The sequence below is a fragment of the Camelus ferus genome, chromosome 3, assembly GCF_009834535.1.
Source record: "Camelus ferus isolate YT-003-E chromosome 3, BCGSAC_Cfer_1.0, whole genome shotgun sequence".
In the NCBI taxonomy this organism is placed as follows: Eukaryota; Metazoa; Chordata; class Mammalia; order Artiodactyla; family Camelidae; genus Camelus; species Camelus ferus.
Window position 1 is genome coordinate 98,709,644 of NC_045698.1, and position 22,496 is coordinate 98,732,139.

Genomic DNA, 22,496 nt, shown 5'->3' on the forward strand with positions numbered 1-22,496 from the left:
TAAATCACACTAGGCTGAGACATGTTAGTAACTGTTTACTAATTTTGCAATGCGTAAAAGAAGGAAAGCAATCTAGTTTTTACATCTTGATTTTTTTAAACTTTTAAAATATCTTTTGGGGGGAGGTAATTGTGTTCATTTATATGTGTGTGTGTGTGTGTGTGTGTGTGTGTGTATTTAATGGAGGTGCTGGGGATTGAACCCAGGACCCTGTGCATGCTAAGCATGCACTTTATCACTAAGCTATACCCTCCCCTCCTCAAAATCTTCCTACTTTAGAAAACCAATTTATCTTGGAGAAAATATTAAGTGTGAATGTAGGAGAATACAGTATATTATCCTAATATAGGCTGGCTAAAAATAAAGATGTGGCCTTTTTCTTGTCAGTTTTGAAAAATAATATCACCACCTCTTGTGTCTCTTAAATATAAAATCTAAATTAGATATTCATGTCACATTTTCCTAAGGAAATTCCAAGAGCTCAGTGTTATTTTATGCAAAATATATTACTTTCAGCTGAATTAAAGGTCTTTTAAAAGTCCATATTAAAGACATTTTAAGCTCCATATTACAGAGATACTTCAGTAAAAGGATGGGGTAAAACATGTCTTTCAGAATTCCAAGGTTTCTGATAAATATTCGAAGCACTGTGGATAGGAAATGGGACAGTCCAATTTTTAAAAAATCTTCCTTGGACTCTAAAAGTTTATTTTTCCCTTCAGTTTTTTTCATCATCCTGTCAGAGGGCAGTTGCTCATCTATATGGCCTGGGCAATTATCAAGTGGTCAAGATACATTACAGAGGAAGGGAGAGATGATTTTGTCCCCTTTGTGATGTTTCCTGAAAAGCAAACAGGGAAAGCAGATAGTTTGGGAATATTGGGATTCTACTGTGTGTTGCAATTTAGCAATATGTAGATATAATTAATTAATTGAACGTACTAATTTTTCTTTTTCGTAGTTACATTGTGTAATGCTTAACTATTTCCTTGATAATAAATTAAGACCCTGTTAATGAGAAAGGAAAGTTCAAGTATTATCTAGGAGTGCAGTAAAAGGTTAGGACTCTGGGTGTCGCTGTTCACCAGTCTGGAAGAGAAAGGCAGCGCGCACCCACCCCGCGAGGCGGAAAAACTTAGAACCTCCATCACCGCCAGATTGAAAACAGCCTCCCTTAGGCTGCCCAGATTCTACTTCTGGACCACTTTCTGCTCTGAATTGTCCTGAAAATTAGGTCAATTTAGGTTTAGAAGAGCAGAGAAACAGTACCCTTTGCGCTGGCCTGGAAGAAAACTATGAAGCAAAGAGCAATGGCGATTCGAGTGAAGCTGCTCGGCTGCAGCAGGCTGATTCTGCTGTTCCTTTTTCGGGGGCTGTTTCTGGAAGCCTATGCTGGAAAGGTCTGCTACTCGGTGCCAGAAGAGACAGAAAAAGGTTTCTTCGTGGGCAACATCTCCAAAGACCTGGAGCTGGAGCCCCGGGAGCTGGCGGAGCGGGGAGCCCGCATCATCTCCAGAGGTAGGACGCAGCTCTTTGCTCTGAATCCGCAAAGCGGCAGCTTGGTCACTGTGGGCAGGATAGACCGAGAGGAGCTCTGCGCGCAGAGCGCACGGTGTCTGGTGAGTTTTAACATCTTGGTAGAGGATAAAATGAAGCTTTTCCCTGTTGAAGTGGAAATAATTGATATTAATGACAACACTCCCCAATTTCAGTTAGAGGAAGTGGAATTTAAAATGAATGAAATAACCACTCCAGGTACCAGGATCCCTCTGCCTTTTGGGCAAGACCTTGATGTGGATATGAATTCACTCCAGAGCTACGAGCTCAGCTCCAACCCTCATTTCTCCCTTTATGTACAACAAGGACCTGATGGGTCCCAGCAGCCAGAGATGGTGCTGCAGAGTCCCCTAGATAGAGAAAAAGAAGCTGTCCACCACCTCCTTCTCACTGCTTTCGATGGGGGCAACCCAGTCCGTTCAGGAACCCTCCGAATTCGAGTTCAAGTAGTGGATGCAAATGACAACCCTCCAGCGTTCACTCAAGCACAGTACCACACAAGTGTCCCTGAGAATGTGTCGCTGGGCACTCCGCTGGTCACAGTAAAAGCTACCGACCCAGATGAAGGAGCCAATGGGGAAGTAACATATTCATTTCACAACATAGACCACAAAGTGGCGCAAATATTTCACTTGGATTCTTACACAGGAGAAATATCAAATAAAACACCTCTGGATTTCGAAGAATACATGATTTATCCAATGGAAATTCAAGCTCAGGATGGTGCAGGCCTCATGGCCAGAACTAAGGTGCTGATCAAAGTTCTGGACATAAATGATAATGCTCCAGAGGTGACCATCACCTCTGTTACCACTGCACTCCCAGAAAACTTTCCTCCTGGGGCCATAATTGCTCTTATCAGTGTGCATGATCAGGACTCCGGAGACAATGGTCACACTACCTGTTCCATTCCTGAAAATCTACCCTTTAAACTAGAAAAGTTAGATGATAGTTATTATCGTTTAGTGACAGAAAGAACAATGGATAGAGAACTTACCTCCAGGTACAACATCACAGTAACAGCAACAGATCAGGGAATCCCGACTTTATCTACTGAAACACACATTTCACTGGAAGTGACAGATATCAACGACAATGCCCCTGTCTTCCTCCAGGACTCCTACTCCACCTACATTCCAGAAAACAACCCCAGAGGTGCTTCCATCTTCTCTGTGACAGCCCATGATGCTGACAGCAATGAGAATGCAATAATCACTTATTCCTTGGCGGAGGACACCATCCAGGGGGTGCCTCTATCCTCCTATGTCTCCATCAACTCAGACACCGGCGTCCTTTATGCATTGCGATCCTTCGACTATGAGCGGTTCCGGGACCTGAAACTGAAAGTGATGGCGCGTGACAGCGGGGACCCGCCACTCAGCAGCAACGTGTCACTGGGCATATTCGTGCTGGACCAGAATGACAATGCCCCTGAAATTCTGTATCCCGCCCTGCCTACGGACGGTTCCACGGGCGTGGAGCTGGCTCCCCGCTCCGCAGAGCCCGGCTACCTGGTGACCAAGGTGGTAGCAGTGGACAGAGACTCAGGCCAGAACGCCTGGCTGTCCTACCGCCTGCTCAAGGCCAGCGAGCCAGGGCTCTTCGCGGTGGGGCTGCACACGGGCGAGGTGCGCACAGCGCGGGCCCTGCTGGACAGAGATGCGCTCAAGCAGAGCCTGGTGGTGGCGGTGCAGGACCATGGGCAGCCCCCTCTCTCTGCCACTGTCACGCTCACAGTAGCTGTAGCTGACAGCATCCCAGACGTCCTGGCCGACCTGGGCAGCATCAAGCCCTCCACCGACCCTGACAACTCAAGTCTCACGCTGTACCTGGTGGTGGCGGTCGCCGCGGTCTCCTGCATCTTTCTCGCCTTTGTCATCGTGCTGCTGGCGCTCAGATTGCGGCGCTGGCACAGATCCCGCATACAGACTGCAGGTGTACTGGCCGGCTTGCCCGCCTCTCAGTTCGTGGGCGTGGACGGGGTGCGGGCTTTTCTGCAGACCTATTCCCACGAGGTGTCGCTCACCGCGGACTCGCGGAAGAGTCACGTGATCTTCCCGCAGCCCAACTACGCGGACACGCTCATCAGCCAGGAGAGCTGTGAGAAAAAGGATTTTCTATCAGCACCCCAATGTTTACTTGAAGACAAAAAGGAAACATTTTCTCAGGTAAACTTTTTGTAGTAAGTTTATCTAGATAAAAATAATTTCTGCGTTTACTTACTTGCTTTCACTCTTTACTGCTAATAGTTCTCTACATCCCGTATGTCTTTGTAGACGTCGATTTACAAATCTTGGGAAATCACTATCAAGTGTTTATATCCAAGTATATTAATAGTTGTTCTTTCATTGAAAAGGAGATTGTAATTAATCATAATGTAGGTGTAATGTGGCATGAAGAGTTGTGGGAAAAGCACCACATCAGAAACAAGGAGATTTGGCTTTTAACATTTTCTTGCTTACCACTGGCCAAATAATTTTATTTTTCTGGGTTTACCATTCTCTTATCTGGCAAGGATTGAGTTTGACTAGAAAAAGTCCACCAGTATTTATGTGACTAATACTGTTCTCAAATAAGTTATAAAGATCGCCTAATTAGTTCCTAACTTTAATGTAGATGTCATCTGTTGGAGTGCTGTTTTATTTGGGGCATTTGAAGAGGTAAAGACTGTGTAAGGTAGTATTTTAAGTTGTGTTAATATAAATTATGGGAATCTAGGTAATCTACAGATTTAAGCCATTGTTGAGTATCTAAGCCCTTTGTTTAGTCATTTATTTTGATATATTTTATGCATGCTCAAGAAGACGTCAAATGTTTAAGTAACTTATGAAATGAAGTAATAAAATGAGTGACAGAAAATCTACCATGCAACTTGAGAAAAAGTTTGAAGCCTCCTGACTTGTATATTGTGCCTGTAATGTTGATGACTAACAAAATCAAGTACATATTACGTTTTAATGTGTGTTAGCTCTTTGTAAGAAATGCATCATAGGGGAATCCTTGCTTTGATATACTTACTCTCCTCCAGTAAATTAAAGAGATATATAAAATATAAAAAGAAGAAAGCAGAAGCATAGTAAGGTACAAATAAAAAATAAATATCTAAATGGACTGAAGATGGGACAAAGTGGTGAGCCAGGCTAAAGCTAAAGTAGGAATTCTAGTCTTGAACTTAGATGAAGGCATTGTAGGTCACAAGATTGTTCCAGCAGTGTAATAGGGACAAAGGTCTGCAGGCTAAACAAGGGACCTGAGCCAGGCTTACTCCTAGGATCCAAAATAAGCAATTAAGGCCCCTCACCTGGTAAAAGAAAAAAGGCGGTGGAGGAGGGAGAGGAATCAAAAAATGTTGCCTACCTGTTCCTATGATAACTTTTTGCAAGCTACAAACCAAGGGAGTGAGGTGAACACCATACTGTCTTCAGAAAATGCACACTAAGTCTCTCAGACTTGAGTTGTGATATTCCAAATACCACTCTTGCATACCATTAAGTGCCATTAGAAGTCCTAGTTATGGCCTGGGACCTGGGGATTTCTGGAACTTACTGTTACTAATGAGAATTTTCTGTCAACAAATTGTCATTATTTTTTAGGTAATCTCTGTTTTCTCTGATGGCTTTTTAAAAATTTCCCTCATTCTTGCTGTATGTCTAAGTTCGGGTTTTTATTTTTACTTTTATTTTCTGTTTAGTAGCAAGAGTATACTCTTAATAACATGGTGTTATAATTTAAAATCTTCTCAGCTCTTATAATTTAAAACTTTACTTCTGTGGATGTATTAATGAACTTTTTACCTATTAAACACTGAGATTACTAACTTGGATGATTTTTAAAATCCGTCTATTCTGCTGACAAGATACATGCTTAAAACACAATTATACTGGAAAATTGAAAATAAAGTTATAGATGGATAGATGTACACACACACAACCCACACACAAGAAAGCAGTCGTGTCAATATTACTATAACACCAAAGTAGTGTTTAAGGCAACAGCATTAATGGTCATTTTTTTTTAACGAACTGATTATAGTTGTAATTGAACAGACAACCAAAAAGTTATAAAAATTATGAACTTCTATCACCAAACAATATACTTTGAAAATAATACCAGGACATTTTAACACAGTTCTGTAAGAAATAACACACCCCACAGGCAGAAGATTACTAGGTACCCAGAAGACTTGAACAGCAGAATCTATAAGCTTGATCTGATAGATCTGTATAGAATCCTATACACAACAAATATATAGAAGAGCCATTTTATATGAAAATATGGGAAATCTACAGTAGTTTACTGCATAGTCATCACACACAAAAAAATGCAGAGCTAGTTTCAAAGTACCAATAATATACATGCCATATAACATGTACTTAAATCACAAAGCTGGCTAGCGGGGAAAATAGGGATTAGTAAAAGGGTACAAACTTTCAGCTGTAAGAGGAATAAGAGTAAAGCCTGAGGACCTCATGTATAATGTAGAGACTATGGTTGATAACACTGTGTTGTATAAAAGAAATTTGCTTAGAGTTTTAATGCTCTCTCACACACACACAAAGGTAAATATGTGAGGTGATGGATATATTAATTAGCTCAGTAGGAGGAATCCTTTCACAATGTGTACACATCAAATCATCATGTTGTGTACTTCAAATATTTTACAATTTCATTTTTCAATTATACTTCAGTAAAGCTGGAAAAATCACAAAGGAAACATTTAAAAATAATAAAAAGAAACAAAAAGGTTTAGACATTTAAATCTACACCCCTAAATTACTCTTAGTTCTTAGTTCTTCTTTTTCGACAACTCTTAAAAAATCACAATGAAATAAAAATATATTAAAATTAATCAATTAAAAATAAAAATCATAATGGAAATAAAAACTACAAAAATTAAAATTATTTATGAAAATTGTGGAATGGAGCTAAAAGAGTATTTAAGGGTAAATTTATAGACAGCTGTAATAATTTCAAAAAACAAATGATTAAAAATAAGTGAGTTTAACTTCCCACTCAAGAAACAAGGCAAAAATATATATCAGCATAAACTTAAACAAAATAATAGGAAAAGTAATGAAGAATATAAATTATTGAAATGCAAACAAGGAAGAATTTGATGGTGAAACAGTGGAAGCTGACACCAGTGGAAGAAAATGAAAATTCTGTCCAGTCCAGTGCTGGGACTAATACAGGCTAGGCAGATGGCATAAAATTCATTTTAAAGATCCTAAAAGAAAACCCAGAATTCTGATTAAAGACAAAGACCTAGGGGCAGGAGTAGAGGGGAGACAAAGACCTGGAAAAGGGGAAAGAGAAGGAAAAGCAAGTGGCAAGTAAGACTGGGAAAAACTGAAACAACTTAATATGAGTAAAGAAGCATGAGTGGGAAATAATATACAGAATAAAACCAGATGTCAAAGAAAAAGAAACAGAAATCTTCACAGAGCTGCAGTAAAGGCTACCAAGAAGTTATTTGATGAGACTCAAAAGCATCAAAACAATGTTGATGAAAGGTTTTTAAAAAACAGACTAGAAGCTCTACTAGAAAACAGGGTGCATTGATACCAGTTGTTGCCAATAAATATTCCATCATTGTTCTCAGAGGAGTGGATTAAAGTTAGAAAAAGTTCAATGGGGAAGAAGCCAAAAGGTTAAAAAAAAAACTGAAATAAGACTGGAAGTGTGCAATGTCACTCAAGAATGTTGATTCAAAATCTAAAGATATTATCAAATCCTATCTACTATATATTTAATATTTATCATTTATAGCTTATGACTAAGTAGAGTTTATTACAGGGATGCAAGGATATTTCATTATAAGAAAATCTAATAATGTAAAACTCCATTTTGAGAGAGTAAAGATAAAAGGCCATATATTCATCTCAACAGAAACATAATAAAGCTCTTGAGAACATTCAACCCATGATTAAAACCTTTTAGCAAACTGGGAATTGAAGGAAACCTTAACCGGATAAAGAGTATCTATCAAAAACTCATAGAACTACCCAAAGCAATCTACCAACTCAGTGCAATCCTTGTCAAAATCCCAGTGCCTTTTTTTTTTGTAGAAATAGAAAAAAGTCCATCCTAAAATTCATAGTATCAAAGGACCTCAAATAGCCAAAACAATCTTGAAAAAGAAGAACAAAGAACAAACCACCTTCTGTTTCCTAGATGTTCCATGCTGCCTCTCACCTCCAAGCACTTGTACTGAGGTTCTAGAACACTACTCCAGCCTCTTTCTTGATCCAGTCATACATACCCTTTAGGATCCAGTTTCAATCTTGTCCTGGAAAAGGCTTTCCTGACCCCTAATTCTAGGCTGGATAACCTTCCTATATATTCTCCCATTACCCATGTTTGCAACAACCCTAACAGTTATGATGCTCTGTTGAAATACTCTGTTTACTTTCCTGTGTCCTCTCCTATCCTGTAAGCTTCCTGAGAACAGGGACTGTGTTCATCAGGCTCACCATTTCTATCTCCAGCATCAGTCAGGCAAAGTGTCAGGCACATGATAGTTACCCAATTAAGTGATAATTCAATAATTTATATACAGGTTGTGAAGTTTAACGCTAAGCCATCAAGCACTGAAATTCAAAATATGTAACATTAGAAGATAATATGGCTAATGTTTTAAAATTGGCCTTATTGTCTCTGAGTATAAAATAAGAGACTGAAGACGTTTGGAGTAAGGGTAGAGGCTGCCTTGATTAATGCCTCCAGCGTTCAATAATACTTTCCTAGCAACTACTATCAAAGTTGCATTCATTTACACCATTCTTGTTCATTCTGAGAAAAAGACTCCTGGCTTGAAAGAGTTGCTTCTAAGGTACCATAGAACTGTAAGATTCTTCAAAGCAGCTTGAAAGTCACAGCGGGTAACAAGAAATAACTTGGGTTTGCCTGAGAGCGTGCAGAAATTATTTAGGCCTCTGAGCGTCGCTGTTGACCACCTAAGAAGTAAGCCTGCGAGCCATCCAATCCAAACATTACGGCCCCCAAAACACAAAGGGCTGGGCATTTGGCCGGCAAGCTTCCGGGAGGCAAAGAAATTCAGTCCAGCAGCCCATTAGTTCTCTCCACAGTGACCTGGGTCTCGTCAATGCTAGTCACCTCAGACCCTGAAGAATAAAGATTGGAATCCTGCACTGGGTGCTGGAAGTTGCCTGGGAGAAAAGATTGCAGCTGAAGAAATGGCGGCTCTGCTCAAGTTGCCAAACCGCGGAAGGCTTGTCCTGCTGTGCCTTCTTTTGGCGGCCCTGTGGGAGGCTGGAGATGGGCAGATGCGCTATTCTGTGCCAGAAGAGCTCGAAAAAGGCTCTTTCGTGGGAAATATCGCTAAAGACTTGGGTTTGGATCCCCAGGACTTGACGGAGCGCGGAGTCCGCATCGTCTCCAGAGGTAGGACGCAGCTCTTTGCTCTGAACCCGCGAAGCGGCAGCTTGGTTACCGCGGGGAGGATAGACCGGGAGGAGCTCTGTGCGCAGAGCGCTCGGTGTTTGGTGAACTTTAACATACTCCTGGAAGATAAACTGAGTATTTATTCAGTAGAGGTGGAAATAACAGATATTAACGATAATGCCCCTCGCTTTGGAGTAGAGGAACTGGAGCTAAAAATCAGTGAAACGACTACGCCAGGATTCCGCATCCCTCTTAAGAGCGCTCACGATGCGGATGTAGGAGAGAACACCCTCCAAAAGTACGAACTTAATTCAAATGACCACTTCTCCCTGGACGTGCGAAGAGGAATGGATGGGAACAAGTACCCGGAGCTGGTGCTGGAACGCTCCCTTGACCGTGAGGAAGAGGCCGTACACCACCTCATTCTTGTGGCTTTGGACGGGGGCGACCCTATCAGATCTGGCACCTCCCGCATCCGCGTGGTGGTCCAGGATGTAAACGACAATGCGCCTGTCTTTACACAGCCAGAGTACCGTGTAAGTGTTCCAGAGAATATGCCTGTAGGCACCCAGATACTCAAAGTGACCGCCACTGATGCAGATGAGGGGTACAACGCCCAAGTGGCATATTTTCTGGAGAAAAACCCTGAAGAAACCTCAGAGATATTTGAGCTTAAATCAACATCTGGAGAAATAACAATCACAAAAAGTCTAGATTATGAGGATGCCAAATTCCATGAAATTGATATTGAAGCTCAGGATGGCCCAGGCCTTTTGAGCAGAACGAAGGTCATTGTTACAGTTCTGGATGTGAATGACAATGCCCCAGAATTTTACATGACCTCTGCTACCAGCTCAGTTCCTGAAGACTCTCCTCCAGGAACCATAATTGCACTTTTCAATGTACATGACAGAGACTCTGGGCAGAATGCTTTTATCACATGTTCACTCCCAGAGAACCTTCCTTTCAAGTTAGAAAGGTCAGTGGACAATTACCACCGACTGGTTACAACCAGAGTCCTTGACAGGGAACAATTTTCCTCTTATAACATCACTGTGACTGCTAAAGATGGAGGGAACCCATCTCTGTCCACAGATGCTCACATTTTGCTGCAGGTGGCAGACATCAACGATAACCCGCCCACCTTTCCCCACACATCCTATTCTGCCTACATTCCTGAAAACAACCTCAGAGGCGCCTCCATCTTTTCCATGATGGCCTATGATCCAGACAGCGATGACAATGCCCATGTAACTTATAACTTGGCTGAGGACACCCTTCAGGGGGCACCTCTCTCCTCCTACATCTCCATCAACTCTGACACCGGTGTCCTCTATGCTCTGCGTTCCTTTGACTATGAGCAGTTCCGTGAACTGCAGCTGTATGTGACAGCACGGGACAGCGGGAACCCACCACTGAGCAGTAATGTGTCTCTGAGCCTGTTCGTGCTGGACCAGAATGACAATGCACCAGAAATTCTGTACCCCGCCCTCCCTACAGATGGTTCCACTGGCGTGGAGCTGGCACCCCGCTCTGCAGAGCCTGGCTATCTGGTGACCAAGGTGGTGGCAGTGGACAGAGACTCAGGCCAGAATGCCTGGCTCTCCTACCACCTACTCAAGGCCAGCGAGCCAGGGCTCTTCGCGGTGGGGCTGCACACGGGCGAGGTGCGCACAAGCACGGGCCCTGCTGGACAGAGATGCGCTCAAGCAGAGCCTGGTGGTGGCGGTGCAGGACCATGGGCAGCCCCCTCTCTCTGCCACTGTCACGCTCACGGTAGCCGTGGCTGACAGCATCCCAGATGTCCTGGCCGACCTGGGCAGTCTCGAGGTCCCCGCACACCCAGAGGCTTCGGACGTCACGTTGTACCTGGTGGTGGCGGTGGCGTCGGTCTCCTGCATCTTCCTGGCCTTTGTCATCGTGCTGCTGGCTCTCAGGCTGAGGCGCTGGCAAACATCGCGTCTGCTTCAGGCTTCAGGAGGCAGACTGGCAGGCGTACCCGCCTCTCAGTTCGTGGGCGTGGACGGGGTGCGGGCTTTCCTGCAGACCTACTCTCACGAGGTGTCGCTCACCGCGGACTCGCGAAAGAGTCACGTGATCTTCCCGCAGCCCAACTATGCGGACACGCTCATCAGCCAGGAGAGCTGTGGGAAAAAGGATTTTCTTTCAGACCCTCAAGTTCTACCTGAAGATAAAGAAGAAACACTTTCTCAGGTAAATTCTCATCGCAATATACCTGTGAGCTGTTTTTCTAAAATAAATACATTTGCTTAATCATTTAGCTGTCTCCACAATTTACCAGATCTCTTCTATTTCTCATATTTCTTTATGGATATATTCAATTTTTAGGAAATTAGTTCCGATGAATTATCTCTCAGTGGTTCTAAGTGTTCACACCCTGTAACAAGGAAGGGGGGCCTAGAATCATTGTGTAATGAGTATAAATGAGGAGTTAGTATGCAAAGTTGATATATGGGTTATGGAAAGAGCACTACCTTAGGAACTGGGGTATCTGGTTCTCATGCTTTCTTTCTCATCCCTGAGCAAATCGTTGCATCCACCAGGATCAACAGTTCTTTTTTTCTTAGAAATATGAAGGTTGAATTTTATGTTTACTCAAATGCCTTCCTTCTTTAAAATTTAAGGCTGTTATGTTTTATATTTAAATTTGTTAATGAATAATGAAATACTTTAGTTGGTTATTTTCTTCTAACTCATTCTTAATAGTTTTCTTTCAGTTTGGCAGTGAGATTCTTTATTTTTCTCAATTTGTATGATCTTCCCTATTAAAAGATGCGAATTTAGAAATACGTATGCTTCACCATGTTTCAGGAAGGTATGTCATGTAATGTCTTTTTAGTTAAAAATCTCTTTAACCTCTAAAGTAGCTCTGTGTTCCTTTAAGAAGTGATTGAGTTCTCATTTGCTCTATAATAAATGGGTAGTATAATAGTAAACATGTTTCTCTGTGCTGTTACTTTTTACTTTTCTCATACGTGGAAACCATGTTGCCGTTTTATCTTTAAAAATAATACATATCCTTAAGGGATTCAGAAGCCACATCAAATAATTGCCCATGAAGATCCTTCTTATACATCTCTCTTAAATTTTCCTACTCACAGCAGCTGTTAAATATATTTCCAGTTTCTCAACCAACATCAGTCCCCCTCATAACTACAGTTTTCCTTCCCCATTCCTTTTCTCATGTTGGGTTTTAGTGTGTTAGTTATATATTTAATAACAGAGAACAAGGAATACACTAATATTCTATGTAACTGGGATCATTTTTAATTTTTGATTTGCAAATAATCATGTACTGACTCAGTTGTGTTTATAATGATATTATGATCACTTAAAGTGCTGTGATTCTTTATTGTTTAAGGGCGTCTGGGGGGAAATTGATCTGAGACAATGTATTCCATTGTGTTATTACTATTACATAATTTTATTTGAGATGAAGTTGGAACTCACTGAGAATAATACATCATAAATCTTTATGTGTAAATAAATAAAAAAGGGTAAGTTGAGGGAAACTGAAGACAGAGTTCCTTCTAGTGTGTAAGTAACTTCACAAGAATAAATGCCTTATGCATAGGTATATAATGCATCATGATTGAAATGACATATATTTCTATTTCTGTGCTTGAAGAGGAAAATGAATACAGGAAAAGGGTTTCTGGAATATAAAACATTTATCTCTACTACTTTCAGTTTTGGTCCTTAAAAACATCTTCACAGTCTAGATTTAGGCCAAGTGGACTACTTTCAGTAACCTGAAGTTCTGTGATTTCTCTCTCACAGCCAGGCCTTATCCCTGACCCACTCCTCTCATGTTTCTTGGGAAAGCCTTTGCTAACCTCCAAGGCCAGGTTGGAGGCCTTCTCATTTCCCTTGGCTTCTCCCATTATCGTGGTTATCTCAATGCACTATAATACCTTGTTTGCTTTTATATCCTTATAATTCTGTGAAGGAAGTGGCTGTGTTCATATCATTCACCTTAAATCCCCAGGTATTGTCAGACACTCAATTGCATGTTTGTTTAATGGTTAAATAGAAAATATTGAAACTAAGATGTCAGGCTATCAAAGACAGACTTCAAGAGGCATTACATATAAATATGACTTACACTTCTGTGCGGTTCTTCAACTTTGAATATTTCAAAACAGCAACTTTAGCATGTTTGAAACAATATTGGTGGCGTTAATGTTAGTGCATGGCTTCCCAAGGAAGATATCTTGAAGTCACATCGTTTAACACATAGCGATTCAATTATGTGAAATAAACACCGATCCCATTACCTCTGATAAAAAGGATTTCAGGAGCGGGTAAACTTAAAAAGTACTGACTTGGGTTTGTCTGAGAGGGTGCAGTAAACGGTTAGGCCTCTGAGCGTCGCTGTTCACCACTCAAGGAGGAAAACGCCGCTTAAGACCCAGTCCATTTTCTTGTTTCCAAAGAGCAAAGAACCAGGAAAATACATTCAGAAGATCCGGGGCTGCTCCAGAGCTCACCCTCTTAGTCCGCCAGCTCTGTGACCTATAAATTAGGCCCATGAAAGGCTTAGGGCCTTGAGAAAATAAGATTGGAGTCCGTCGTGGAAAATTGGAACCCAATTCAGAGAAAATAATTCACCAAAAGGGAAATGACCAGTCATCCGAGATTCAGAAACGGCAGAGGACTGGCCCTGCTGTGCGCGCTTCTGGGGACGCTGTGCAAGACCGGATGCGGGCAGATCCGCTACTCGGTGCTAGAGGAGCTGGACAAAGGCTCCTTCGTGGGCAACATCGCCAAGGACCTGGGGCTGGAGCCCAGGGAGCTGGTGGAGCGCGGAGTCCGCATCGTCTCCAGAGGTAGGACGCAGCTCTTTACTCTGAATCCGCGAAGCGGCAGCTTGGTCACCGCGGGCAGGATAGACCGGGAGGAGCTCTGCGCTCAGAGCGCGCGGTGTGTAGTAAAATTTAATATCCTGGTTGAAGACAAACTGAAAATTTTTGAAATAGAAATAGAAATTGAAGACATTAATGACAATGCTCCTGATTTTCTAACAGAGGAATTAGAAATAAAAATTCCTGAACTAACGGCTCCTGGAACTCGATTTTCACTTAAGACTGCATTTGACCCAGATGTGGGCATGAACTCTCTGCAGAACTATCAGCTCAGCCCCAGTGACTACTTTTCCCTGGTTGTGAAGAGTGTCTCTGATGGAGCCAAGTACCCAGAGCTAGTGCTGGAGCAGGCTCTGGACCGAGAGGAAAAGAAAGTTCACCAGCTTGTCCTTATTGCTTCTGATGGTGGTGATCCTGTCCACTCTAGCAATTTGTGCATTCAGGTGGTAGTTCTGGATGCAAATGACAATCCACCAGTATTTACTCAGCCTGAGTATCAAGTAAGTGTTCAGGAGAACTTGCCGGTGGGCACCCGGCTGCTCACAGTGAATGCCACCGACCCTGATGAGGGATTCAATGCTCAAGTGTCCTATATACTAGATAAAATGCCTGGGAAAATCGCTCAAATTTTTGATCTCAACTCAGTGACTGGAGATTTATCAATATTAAAAAGTCTTGATTATGAGGATGCCATGTCCTATGAAATTAAAATTGAAGCACAAGATGGACCAGGTCTCCTTTCAAGAGCTAAGATTCTGGTCACAGTTCTGGATGTGAATGACAATGCTCCAGAAGTTACAATCACTTCTCTCACAGGATCAGTCCCAGAAGAGGCTACCGCTGGATGGGAAATTGCCCTTATCAATGTGCATGACCGGGATTCTGAGCAAAATGGCCAAGTCACCATTTTTGTTTTGGGAAATATGCCATTTCATTTAGAAAAATCAGTAAACCAGTATTACCGCTTAGTGACAGCAAGACCCCTGGACCGTGAACAGGTGTCTGAATATAACATCACTCTGAGAGCTACAGATGGGGGAAGTCCGCCACTGTCCACGGACACTCACATTACCTTGCATGTGGCAGACATCAATGACAATCCACCTACCTTCACTCATGCCTCCTATTCTGCCTACATTCCTGAAAACAATCAGAGGGGAGCCTCTATCTTCTCTGTGACCGCCCACGACCCTGACAGCATTGAGAATGCCCAAATCACCTACACTCTGACTGAGGATACCATCCAGGGGGTGCCTGTCTCCACCTATGTCTCTATCAACTCCGACACTGGAGTCCTGTATGCCTTGCATTCCTTTGACTATGAGCAGGTTAGAGACCTGCAGCTACTGGTGACAGCCAGTGACAGTGGGAACCCTCCACTCAGCAGCAATGTGTCTCTGACTCTCTTTGTGATGGACCAGAATGACAATGCACCTGAAATCCTGTACCCTGCTCTCCCTACTGACGGTTCCACGGGTGTGGAGCTGGCACCCCGTTCCGCAGAGCCTGGCTACCTGGTGACCAAGGTGGTGGCGGTGGACAGAGATTCAGGCCAGAATGCCTGGCTGTCCTACCGTCTACTCAAGGCCAGCGAGCCAGGGCTCTTCGCGGTGGGGCTGCACACGGGTGAGGTGCGCACAGCGCGGGCCCTGCTGGACAGAGATGCGCTCAAGCAGAGCCTGGTGGTGGCGGTCCAGGACCATGGGCAGCCCCCTCTCTCTGCCACCGTCACGCTCACGGTGGCCGTGGCTGACAGCATCCCAGATGTCCTGGCCGACCTGGGCAGCCTGGAAGTCCCGCGGGACTCTGATGCTTCAGATCTCACGCTGTACCTGGTGGTGGCGGTGGCTTCGGTCTCTTGTGTCTTCCTGGCCTTTGTCATCGTGCTGCTGGCGCTCAGGCTGAGGCGCTGGCACACGTCGCGCGTGCTGCAGGCTTCAGGAGGCGGACTGGCGGGCGTACCCGCCTCTCAGTTTGTGGGCGTGGACGGGGTGCGGGCTTTCCTGCAGACCTATTCCCACGAGGTGTCGCTCACCGCGGACTCGCGGAAGAGTCACGTGATCTTCCCACAGCCCAACTATGCGGACACGCTCATCAGCCAGGAGAGCTGCGAGAAAAGCGAGCCTCTCTTGATATCTCAAGATTTACTTGAAATGAAAGGAGACCCGAAGCAACTTCAGGTGAGTTTGTTTCTTTCTTTGAATATCATGAAAAACAATTATGCCAGTGTGGTTATTATAAAGCTTTAATGCTCGTTTATTTGAAAAAAAAAAAAGCAATGTGGTAGTCATTAGTTCTGTTTAAGTACGTGTTCCTTTTATCTTCTGGAATTATGGTGGGGCTGCACCTCCTGGCCTGGTAAGGCTGATGGGCCTATTAAATAGTTCTGACCTATACATTGTGAATGAAAATGTATGAGTCTCTTCCTGGAGGAAGCTCTAGTTGCCACTGTGAGAATTGTCAGACCCCTGACTGACTCTTTGAAATTGTGACTGAGCCTTCTACTTGGGTCCTTGAATAACTGCCATGAGAAAAGAGTCTTGGTTGACCCAGCATTGATCTGTATACCTGCCATGCGTAGGCCTTTTTCATTTTAAGTTCCTGTAATGAAGTTTATCACTTCAGCCTACCTAGCCTATCCTGATATACATATATGGTATCTTAGGCTCTTATAATGTGATTCTTAACTCCTTATAAGCCAGACTGAATTCTCTTCAACCTGATGACATAAAAATGATAGGGTAAAAAAACATAGAGGTTGGTCAAATTCTTTTATCTAGCATGTAGTCTCTATTATGTATACTTAAAGTGTGTGTGTGTGTGTGTGTGTGTATTCATATGGATTTCAGCCTTTTGTCTGAACATGGGAAGCTCAATTGCCTAAACTGTTCTGAGCCTTGGAGTGGCATTTCTTCTTCTTTGAGAAGGATTTTGAAATGTAAGGAGATATGTCTCAGCCTCTGTTAGAGATTTCCAGGCCAGCCACTTCAACAATACTTTCTTGGGCTGGAAATTGTTGGCCCATTTTGAAATTTATGAAATTACATTCACCCATAAAGATGCAACAGAGAGTCATCCAAAATTAAGCAAAAATATATTTCATTAGATCTCAAACAGAGGAACACATCTCTCCCTCAATATATTAGGAAGAGGTACATTCAAAAATGTGGGACAACAGGGCCTGAGCAAAATAACTGAAAGCAGAGAAGTGTGTATTCTCATTCAAACATGCAAATGCATCACAGAAAAAAAGCATGTTACCATTGGAATAATTTTTAAGGAAAAATCTTTACAATATTAATATAAATTTCCTTGTAATGAGAAAAAATTTTAAATGGCTAGTGCCAGGGGAACTTTAGACATTCAAAGATAATTTTCTAAGGATTCCATATAAAACGTAGCTACATATCTATACATTGTGAAAATGCACAGAGTACAATGGCATCTAGATGGATATAGAATACGGATAATAAGGAGTCTCAGACATCCCATTTTTGCTAAAAAGATTTTTTTAAATGATGGGCAAAAAATCATTACAATAGAAAGGAAGGAGGGTTTTTAGTAAAAGGAACAGAAAGTATAAAGTTATGAAGTTGGGACAACAAGGGAAGGATGTCGTAGGAAAACATAATAGTCTGTCTTGACTGGAGTATAAGATGAGTATGGATTAGCACTGCAAAATAATAGACTAAATTGTTGAGTTGGTGTCTAATTTGGTAGTGCATTTGAAATAAAAGTATTTGTTTTAGTTACCCAAGATCAGTTCAGGGATTACAGGTAAGTTTCAAAATGAAGTGTCTAAGAAGTCTCAATGCCTCTCCAGGATTTACCAGTGATCAACTCAAACTCACTTTGTCTAATAATGGTATAAACAGACTGGAGCTCAGAATTGGCACTAAGGAATATTGTGTATACATTCATATAGTAAAGCACTGGTTTCATAAAAGTAAATATAGCTTACACAAGATTCAGTTTTATAAAAGCATGTGTGTGTGTCCAAATACTAGACTGGTGTCTCTAACAAAATATAAGTTTCCTTTATACTTAGTGGGAAGATTATCTATGTTTTAAAATAATAAGCAATACATTAAAATAAGTCTAGGGCTTGGACTAACTCTTTTTTTGCAAAGATTAGATCTAATCTAATTGGTTACATCTGCGCTAGTCATGCCAGTGTTTATACATTGAAATCACTGAAGATACTTTTGCCCCCAAAACTGAAAAAAAAAAAATTGTATGACTTACAAAAAATCTTTAATGAAAAGAGAAGAATATAAAATAATGGCAACACCTATAAGATGATAAAAAAAAACTAGAAAATATCAAACTAAATGGTAAGTTTGAATAGTTTGTTCTTTCCAACAAGTAAAAAGACAAGATATATAGATTCAAGAGCTTATACTTTGAGAAATTGTTGGGCTATATGCAGTTTTCCCAGAAAACCTCTGGGCGCCGCTGTTGACCAGAGGGAAGATAAGGGTTCTCAGTTCTGCAGAAGAAACGGGCAGTGTTTTTCTGCCTTGTCCTGTCCTGTGCATATCAGAACGCAGACTCGGCTCCTGTGCACCCTAAAGCGCCTAACAGTCAAGTCCTACCCTCAAATCACAGAAGTCCAGGGTGCTGTCATTGATTTTTTAAACATCCCAGAGACATCTTGAAGATCAGCTTTCCAGAGAATTCAAGAAATGCTAAGGAGCTTCAGAAAAGCTGAAACAATGAAAACTCAGGTACTCTTTCTCTTCGTGCTGTCTTTGTTGTGTGGGGCCATCTCTCAGCAGATCCAGTACTCTATTCCAGAGGAGCTGGCCAAGGGCTCAAGGGTGGGGAACCTGGCCAAGGATCTGAGGCTTAGCGTCAAGGAGTTGCCAGCTCGAAAACTGCGGATTAGTGCAGAGGATTTTTTCAACGTGAGTACAGAGAGTGGGGATTTGTTAGTGAATGGTAGGATAGATCGAGAGAAGATTTGTGGGAGGAAATCAGAGTGTGCACTAGAATTTGAAATGGTCACTGAAAACCCAATGAATATTTTCCATGTGATTGTTGCAATTCAAGACATTAACGACAATGCACCATGGTTCATTGCAAAAGGCATTGACTTGGAAATCTGTGAGTCAGCCTTACCAGGGGTAAAATTCCCTCTGGATTCTGCACAAGATGCAGATGTAAAAAGTAACTCACTGAAGATATATACCATCAACCCCAATGATTACTTCTCTCTGTCAACGAAGGAAAGTCCCGATGGAAGTAAATACCCAGAATTACTGCTGGAAAAACCTCTGGACAGAGAACAGCAGAACTATCACCACTTAACCCTAACTGCTGTGGATGGTGGGGACCCTCCTCTAAGCGGCACTACCCAGATCCGGATACAGGTTACCGATGCCAATGATAATGCTCCAGTGTTCAGTCAGGACACATACAGGGTTAGCCTCCAAGAAAATGTGTCCCGGGGAACTTCCGTGCTGCAGGTAATGGCCACTGACCAGGATGAGGGCATTAATGCAGAAATCACCTATGCCTTCCTCAATGCCCCAACAAGTACCAGCCTCCTCTTCATTCTCAATCCAAATACTGGTGAAATCACAACCAATGGTACCTTGGACTTTGAAGAGACAAGCATATATACGTTGGGTATAGAAGCCAAGGATGGAGGGGTACACACAGCTCACTGTAATGTTCACATTGAAATTGTTGATGAGAATGACAATGCCCCAGAGGTGACATTCGTGTCCCTCTCTAGCCAGATTCCTGAGGACTCAGACCTTGGAACCGTAATAGCACTCATTAAAGTGCGAGACCAGGATTCTGGGCAAAATGGCCTGGTGACATGCTATATTCAAGAAGAAGTCCCCTTCAAATTAGAATCCACCTCCAAGAATTATTACAAGCTGGTGATTGACGGTGCCCTAGACCGGGAGCACAGAGCAGAGTACAATGTCACCATCACAGCAACCGACAAGGGCAAACCTCCCCTATCATCTAGTACGAGCGTCACCCTACACATTGGCGACGTCAATGACAACGCTCCGGTTTTCCACCAGGCCTCCTACGTCGTCCACGTGGCAGAAAACAACCCTCCTGGAGCCTCCATCGCCCAAGTCAGCGCCTCTGACCCTGACCTGGGGCCCAACGGCCACGTCTCCTACTCCATCGTGGCCAGCGACCTGGAGCCGCGCGCGCTGTCGTCCTACGTGTCCGTGAGCGCGCAGAGCGGCGTGCTGTTCGCGCAGCGCGCCTTCGACCACGAGCAGCTGCGCGCCTTCGAGCTGACGCTGCAGGCCCGCGACCACGGCTCGCCCGCGCTCCTCGCCAACGTGAGCCTGCGCGTGCTGGTGGGCGACCGCAACGACAACGCGCCGCGGGTGCTGTACCCGGCGCTGGGGCCCGACGGCTCTGCGCTCTTCGACACGGTGCCGCGCGCCGCGCAGCCCGGCTACCTGGTCACCAAGGTGGTGGCGGTGGACGCCGACTCTGGGCACAACGCCTGGCTGTCCTACCACGTGCTGCAGGCCAGCGAGCCCGGGCTCTTCAGCCTGGGGCTGCGCACGGGCGAGGTGCGCACGGCGCGGGCCTTGGGCGACAGGGACGCGGCCCGCCAGCGCCTGCTGGTCGCAGTGCGCGATGGGGGACAGCCGCCCCTCTCGGCCACCGCCACGCTGCTCCTGGTGTTCGCGGACAGCCTGCAGGAGGCGCTGCCTGACCTCAGTGACCGCCCAGAGCCCTCTGACCCCCAGGCTGAGCTTCAGTTTTACTTGGTGGTGGCCTTGGCCTTGATCTCCGTGCTCTTCCTCCTCGCGGTGATTCTGATGATCGCACTGCGCCTGCGACGCTCCTTCCCTGCTGTCTGGAGCTGCTTTAAGCCTGGTCTCGGTTCCAAGTCTGGACCGAGGGTTTCCTGCAACTATGAGGGAACATTGCCCTATTCCTACAATCTGTGCGTTGCCTCACATTCAGCAAATACCAAATTTAATTTTCACAACGTGGCCCCGGAAACGGGTCCTCCAAAGGATCTCCTAGATGAAGATCCTTCTATGGATGTATGTGCCAGTAATGAAGACTCCCAAATCGCTTATGATTCCTCTTTTCCTTATCACGTGAGTTTTTGCAGACTTACTTAAATTTTATACTACTGTGTTTTATTCTCAATAGTGCATGATTAGTTTTGGTCCTTGTTCGTTTTTCTAGTGATGGTAGTGGGAGAGGGAGGTGTATTGGATTGTTGGGGATTGGTTCCTTGATTGCTCAGTAGTCTTGGCAGTTATCTAATTACTATTTCATAGTTGGTACTGTTGGCATTTCTGTATGGTTAACCAATCTTGCTAAAGACAGCATTTTCTTTTATGTCACCACCCTTAGTTATAGGGCAATATTACTTAGTTGATGTGTAATACTCTTTTTTTTCAAGTTTTACTCTTTATAACTGTATTGAGTTGTTTCTGCCTAAGTTAAAGTTTCTGTTCATCTTCATCAAATACATTCTAGTTGTTTATCTTTTTCCGTGATGTGCATTTTAAATATAGCTTTCCAATGATTAAGTCTCTTCATTCTGTTTTGCCTTATCACAGGTAGCAAAGACTGCCAGGTTTTACATTTGAATGACTAATTTTGGGTCTTTATTACCACTTCATAATCTGTCAAGAATAGTTTTCTTCAACCTCAATGGCTGTCAATGAATGGATGGATAAACAAAATTTGGTGTGTCCATATAATGGACTATTGTTCATCCAAAAAAAGGCATGAAGGTCTGATACATGCAACAACATTGATGGAAACATTATGAAGGCAGACACAAAATGCTTCATATTATGTGACTGCATTTGTGTGAAACACCCAGAATACATACATCCTATTACAGATGCATAGTGACAGAATAAAGGTTAGTGTTTGCCAAGGGCTGAGGGGAGAGGAGAAAGAAAAAAAAAAGACTAGTTTTCTTGACCATTTTAAAATAATTGATTTTATACCCTTTCTACTTTGTCACTATTATAATAAGGAATGTAATGAATGTTTTTTGGGAAAATATAATGAACATTTTTGTATATGGAACCTTTTCCATATTTCTTGGGACTAGATTTCTGAGAAGTGAGTCAGTTTTTCAAAACATTTTATTTTACTTCCCAATTCCCAGCAGTTTGTGAGTCCTTTAAGGATTGTGAAAAATACCTCTAATCTACTCTTCAAAGTCTGAGAATTTAAAAACTGAATGGTTAATGGATTCTTTTTTGTCTGGTCAAACTTTATGAGTGATTTCTAGAAACTAATTATATGAGTAATAATATAGAGAACGGGTACTTGCTGCTTTATCTCAAGTTTTCTCAGATTAGTAAATTACTCTAGTCATGAATAAGAAAACTTTGAAAAATGCAATGATAATATACAGATAGTTACTGAAATAATTCCTTGTACTGGTTATTTCTAACATTGCAACTAAGGCAAACTTATAAATAGTAGTAAAACAATACTTTATGGATGTGTCCTAATGTGGAAAGGATCACTGAAACCTTGTCTGCTCTTTGCAGTGCTTCAGTTTACCTTTTCTGTCTTCTCAACTTTTTTATTTTTAGGATCAGTTATTCACCCATTGTTTTAGGCTTTGCTGCTGCATTCATTAAACACTGAAAATTATTTCAGTGGATACTCTATGAAAGG

The 22,496-nt window shown here is 42.9% G+C and overlaps 3 protein-coding genes across 5 annotated transcripts in view; all 3 read left to right on the plus strand.

The window, feature by feature from the left end:
* Positions 1-22,496, plus strand: part of LOC102508199 (protocadherin gamma-C4) — a 175,705-nt gene that overhangs the window by 5,905 nt on the left and 147,304 nt on the right. Inside the window, exon 1 of one of the 3 annotated variants that reach the window (XM_032476959.1) lies at positions 13,508-16,027. The exons of 1 other annotated variant lie outside the window; for it this stretch is intronic. In XM_032476959.1, the coding sequence (XP_032332850.1) occupies positions 13,604-16,027 (2,424 nt within the window). In that variant the 5' untranslated portion in view covers positions 13,508-13,603. Of the gene's footprint in view, positions 1-13,507; positions 16,028-18,377; positions 20,942-22,496 lie in introns of those variants that run through there. One more of the 3 variants, XM_032476967.1, reaches the window with a different exon arrangement.
* Positions 519-13,496, plus strand: LOC106729567 (protocadherin gamma-A1-like). Its single transcript, XM_014558920.2, has 2 exons — positions 519-3,725; positions 13,419-13,496. Exons 1-2 carry the CDS (start codon positions 1,296-1,298, stop codon positions 13,494-13,496), a joined length of 2,508 nt encoding a protein of 835 aa, XP_014414406.2. The 5' UTR covers positions 519-1,295.
* On the plus strand, positions 8,435-10,895 carry LOC116662741 (protocadherin gamma-A2-like). The gene has a single exon (XM_032476976.1). It carries the CDS (start codon positions 8,754-8,756, stop codon positions 10,749-10,751), a length of 1,998 nt encoding a protein of 665 aa, XP_032332867.1. The 5' UTR covers positions 8,435-8,753; the 3' UTR covers positions 10,752-10,895.